The following is a 5,299-nucleotide window of genomic DNA, read 5'->3' as shown; positions in this document are numbered from 1 at the left end:
GACTTTATGACAGCCCTTGGTTTATTCTTCCACAACTCACTGTGGGCCTGACAGAACCTAAGACCTTTTCAGTGTGTAAAACATACTGAGAAGCGACTCTATCCTGTCCTGTCCACAGTGTCACCCTCAATTCCACGCCATGACATCCGTATGTGAAATGTCCACTGTCTGTTTGTCCACAGTCAGATCTCAGGTGTGTGGACCCTAGAGAACTCGAACAGACGGGAGCCACAGGTCTCTGCAGTGAAACAAATCCTGGCTTTTAATTCTGTGTTTGTCTTCCGTCTTATTTTTTACAATCCAGGCTGTGAGTGCCGGCACCCGGGGCTCTCACACTAACTGGAAAGTCAGGCGTGGGCTTGGAGGGCCTCTAGGGGGCTTCCGGGATGATGACAACATCGTTTCTGAGGACCCCAACCAAGGCTTGTCACACTCCCCTTCACAATCCTTTGATTTCGTTGAATCCCTGTTCTTAGAAGGTTTGTTCAAAGCCAGGTCTTTCCAGAAGTTTTCCGAGAGTAAGGTCTTTACCAAGGTGGGAGGTCAAGTCTTAAGGAATTTCTCTTTTGTTTCCTCAAGGCCGTGTCTCTGTTTCTTTCCAGAAATCGGCCCCGCCTCTGTGATGGTGGGGAACCTGGTCTCTGGGAAGAGAATTGCGCAGGCCAGCGGCAGAGATCTGGGTCAGATCGAAGATAACGACCAGGCCCGGAAGGTAGGAACTGGGTCCCCGACCCTCCCCGACCCTCCCTGACCCTCCCCTGCTGTTCCCCACAGTCCCCGGTCTTCCCCGACCTTCCTCGGCCATCCCCCACCGTCCCTGACCGTCCCCGACCGTTCCCGGCTTTCCCCGACTTCCTGCACTGGTGGTGGTTCACCACTGCCAATCTTCCTTTATTCTACCTGTCTTCTCCTGCAAGAGACCATATAATTTCATAAGAAAAATGTGTTTATGGGAGATACAAAGTTTCAAAGAATGTCACAGCAACGCAGAAGTGGGTGATGAGTGTCCGATCCCACGACTGGCAGGACCGAGACAAATGTCTGGCAGTCCTTGTCCGGCCCACGGTTCCCCGAACTCCTTCCTTTGCAGTTTCCCCACCAGCCCAGATCCAAAGCCCGCCCTGCCCACAGCAGCTTGCAGCAAAAGGCTTCTGTCCTGTGCTCTCTGGACCCTAAGAAGCAGTTCGAAACCCAGGTTTGGGGGCCAGGCCTCCTGACAGTGGCGTTAAAAGCCATAGGAGAAACTCCCGAGGCCCAGACTTTGCACGGTGCACCATGTGTATCCACGGTCCCCGTCAGAACCGTTTGGCCTTGACCGTGCGCCGTGTGTGTCCACAGTCCCCATTAGAACTGTTCGGCCTTGAGAATGCTCAGGGCTCACCCAGAGGTCCTGTTTCCCGCAGCCAACAGGTGTCCCCTTCTGTGTGGCCCATTAGGAAATGGGGCAAAATCAGCCCCGTGAAATGTTGATGAAAGGGATGAAGCCGTATCTGTGGTTTCTGTCCCTGACGTGAAATAAGGCTGCCCCTTGTACTGTGGAGCAGGTCAGTGGCACACGTGTGGTTTGTGTAATTTGTGGCTTCATGCCATCAGGGTATTGCCATTCTAGAAACCTAAATTTATCAGAGCCCACTTTTTCAAACCAGATCTGATTCTCTCATTGTAGCCACCGAAATCCATGTTGCATCTTCTGCAAGCCCCAGGAGAAGGGGTTTCTGTGCAGGCTGCTGCTGCCTGTGAGGGAAATGGTTCCCATCCTTGGGCAGACTTTCAGAAAACTTCACACCAGGGTACAGCACCAGCCCTTTGCCTGTGACTGACTCGGGCGCTGTGAATCTAAGCCCTGCAGGAACAAAGCTGTGGGCACTTGCTTGTCCTGTGGTCGTGTGTGACGGGGATTTCCCAGCATGCGTGTCTTCGACTCCGCCGAGAAGCATGCGGTTTTAAGACCCAAAGCACTCGGCCTCTATGGATTTGAGTATCCAGGTTGCCCCACCTCAGACCGCACAGCCTGATCTGACCGCACAGCCTGACCTTCACCCCCGTGCTCTGTTCCAGTTCCTGTTCCTCTCGGAGGTCTTGCAGTGGAGAGCACAGACCACCCCGGACCACGTCCTCTACACGCTGCTGAACTGTCGGGTGAGGCGCGGGGCTGGCGTTCCCTGGCTGCTGGCCTCAAGGGGCCCAGCCTGGCTCTTGGGAGCGCTCCTGCTTGCTTTCTGACTCAGTCCTTTTGCTTCAGTCTTATGCGAATTCTTTTTATGTTTTGCTCTTCTGACTAATGAGACTTTCGTACCTAGGGATTGCTTTTAAGCGTAACCATTTGTGCAGTTACTCACACCTACTTGTGTATCAGATATTTTAGCACCCTGTTGACAATATTTCTCCCCCAAAATGAGTAATTAATGGTATCTACCAGAGAGAAATCGCAAGTCTATGAGATATTTGCGTTTTTATTTTGATTACTAAACTAGTTTTTGTTTTGTTTTTTTGAGACAGTCCTGCTCTGTTGCCCAGGCTGGAGTTGAGCGGCACGATCTCCACTCACTGCAAGCTCCACCTCCCTGGTTTAAGCGATTCTCTTGCCTCAGCTTCCGAGTAGCTGGGACTACAGGCACCCACCACCACATCTGGCTAATTTTTGTATTTTTAGGAGAGCTGGCGTTTTGCCATGTTGGCCAGGCTGGTCTAGAACTCCTGGCCTTGAGTGTTCCACCTGCCTTGGCCTCCCAAAGTGCTGAGATTACAGACATGAGTCACTATACCCAGCCCTAAACCACTTTTTTATACATCAGAAGTTATGTTTATTGCAGACTCAGGAATGAACATCATTTCCACTTTGTAATTTAAGTTCCTGTTGACACTTTACATAAGAAAACCACACTCATCAAATACTGTTCCACAGTAGTACTTAAGAGTAAGGCATTAAACAAGCTAATACTATTAACAATAAAAATTAAATGCAGAAATCTTAATATGCTTGTAACTTCTTTTTGCCCTGGACATAAAACTTGAAAATGGATGAAAAATGTAAGTCCTCTTGACAAGTATAGGCACTTTTGCAACTCTTCAAAAGTCATGGCTGCTTAGAATTGCTCAATTCAAAATCTTAGCGTGTGAAGCCGCGGATTGAAGACAAAAGGAAATGCCAGCAGCATCACGAAATTATTCCCCGACTCTCTGGTTTGAGTTTCAGTTATCAGACCATTCTCTGCACGTGCTTTAGTTGATAGGAACTCTCCACCTCCTCTGCCAGAGAAGTACTCATCGTCTTGACATTGTCGTGGATGCTGAGTTGATCCCAGCAGTCGGTCATTCACCGTATTTGCTCAAGACCGTTTCCCAGGAAGAGCCTTTAAAACCAGGAAGGCCCGTTTCTGCCACCTCCTTCGGGCCCTCGTTCACTGGCACCGTGATGGAGCCACTGCCCGGCGCGGACAGCTCAGGCACGGGGGCTGGAGACCTTGAGGACCAGAGTTGCTGTGGGTCCCTGTATCTGAAATGCCGCCTCCCGCTTTCCATCTTCCTCCACTGCACGCTTCCTCAGCCTGTGAATATGGATGATACCCCTTTGCTAACCCGATCGTCAGGTTCGCCGGCCTTGGGTGCTGTCTTGATTTCCTGCCCATCTCTGCTTGTCTGATTCTTTGTCCTCTCCAAGTAGTGTTTCTCCGGTAGACTGCTTGTGACTTCTCGTTCCGCTTTCCCTGTGGTCTTCGTGGTTCTCTAGAGACTTACAATGTCACCTCCAACGTGGTGACCTAAATCTGCAGCACTAACTCCAGCCTCCTTCGGCACCTCAGATCCCTTCTGCTGAAAGTCCTTCTTCCCTCCCCTGATTTCCTCACAGAGGCGGCGACCCCGCTGCGAGCTGCAAGCAGTCAGGGGTGGAGTCAGCTCTGAGTCTCTCTGAATCCCTGCCCCAATGTTGCCTGATACGTTGCTCCCGTGTGTGTGGGTTGCACGCGTGTCTGTGTCCAGTAATCTAGAGGTATTGATGGGCAGCTCAAGAAGTAGCAGAGACCCCCATATACACAAAGATTCAGAAATGATTTGGGTACGTTCGTGGGCAATATGTGCCATCAGGAGGAGGAAAATAGAGCTTTTCCAGCTGTGCCTGATTTGGGGACGATCCCTCAGATTGTTTGCTGGGTGGTACCACGGTCCCGGGCTCAGCATCCGGTCTGGCCCTGGTGGGTTTCAGGACGGGAAACCCCATTGAATGTTGATGAGGATGCCAGAGAATGATGACTTACCTGCGGTGAATGGCTGTTGCTTTATGGGACACTCGCCGAGAACGCATCACGTTAACATCGAGTATGTGGGAATGGAAAGTGCAAGCCAAAGCCAGTGGCATTTCTCCTGAGGTTGACGCTGCATTAGGATTCCTGGGGAGTGAGGCTAAGAACAGTGTCGCGTGTGTGGAGTTGCCGTGTGGTGTGGCTGTGTCCGGTTCAGCCACACGGGGTAGGGGAAAGGCGGCGGCAAGGAAGAAGGGAAACTGCTCAGCTGCTGTAGACGCCTGGGGCTGCCAGCCTGCAGTGTGAGCCAGGAGCGACTGTCCCTCCCCACTAATGGGGAGTCCAGTGTTTGCTCACCTCATCCTTTCCGGGCAAGAAAGGCACCCACCTGGTGTCACCCGTGGCACGGCCCCGCCCGGCCATGGAGCGAGAGGTGCCTGCTCACGTCTGACCGGCTGTGAAATTGTGTGCCTGTCTCCAGCACAGCACCATCTCAAGGGGCTTTTGAGGAACTTATTTTAAATCAGCCTGCGAGCTGGCTTCAGGACCTAACACCCGAGAGGGATGCCGTCCTCGTGGAGCGTGACTGGAAGCTTTGCTGTTTGTTTTTATGTCAGCCCTGAAAGGCGTCAACCAGCATTGAGAAAATGGCGTTTCACAAGGTCATCAAAGATAAAGGACAGCGCACAGCATGCACGTTACACTTCACGTTTTCCAAGTACCCATCGGTGGGGATTTCTGTGCACCGGAATCAAAACGTTTTCAAAGACACTCTTGGCTGCTGGCTGTGTCTCATCTGAGCCTCTCAAATCTCAGGACCCAGGAAGTGGGCAAACCACAGGCTTTGTCATCGGACAGCAAAGCGGCTGTTTGATAGGGGATGGGCTTCAGCTCTCCAGAGTTGGGGAAGCAGCTGTTCCACAAGCCGAACAAACCAGACTGGGCGCTGCTGCTGCAGGCAGGCCTGGCATGAGAATGGGCTGTGGGGTGGCGAGGCCTCCCTCAGTGGGGCGGGGCTTCCTCAGTGGGGCGGGGCTTCCTCAATGGGGCGAGGCCTC

The 5,299-nt window shown here is 52.2% G+C and overlaps 1 protein-coding gene across 1 annotated transcript in view; it reads left to right on the top strand.

Annotated features, from left to right (window-relative positions):
* DIP2C (DIP2 disco-interacting protein 2 homolog C (Drosophila)) overlaps window positions 1-5,299 on the top strand; it is a 296,340-nt gene that overhangs the window by 219,791 nt on the left and 71,250 nt on the right. Inside the window, exons 24-25 of the mRNA XM_011991552.1 lie at window positions 603-712; window positions 2,059-2,139. Coding sequence (XP_011846942.1) covers window positions 603-712; window positions 2,059-2,139 — 191 coding nt within the window. The remainder of the gene's footprint in view (window positions 1-602; window positions 713-2,058; window positions 2,140-5,299) is intronic.

This window comes from Mandrillus leucophaeus, unplaced genomic scaffold (assembly GCF_000951045.1).
Source record: "Mandrillus leucophaeus isolate KB7577 unplaced genomic scaffold, Mleu.le_1.0 Scaffold399, whole genome shotgun sequence".
Taxonomy (NCBI): Eukaryota; Metazoa; Chordata; class Mammalia; order Primates; family Cercopithecidae; genus Mandrillus; species Mandrillus leucophaeus.
Note: the sequence above shows the minus strand (reverse complement) of the source record. Positions and strands in the feature narration are given on the sequence as shown.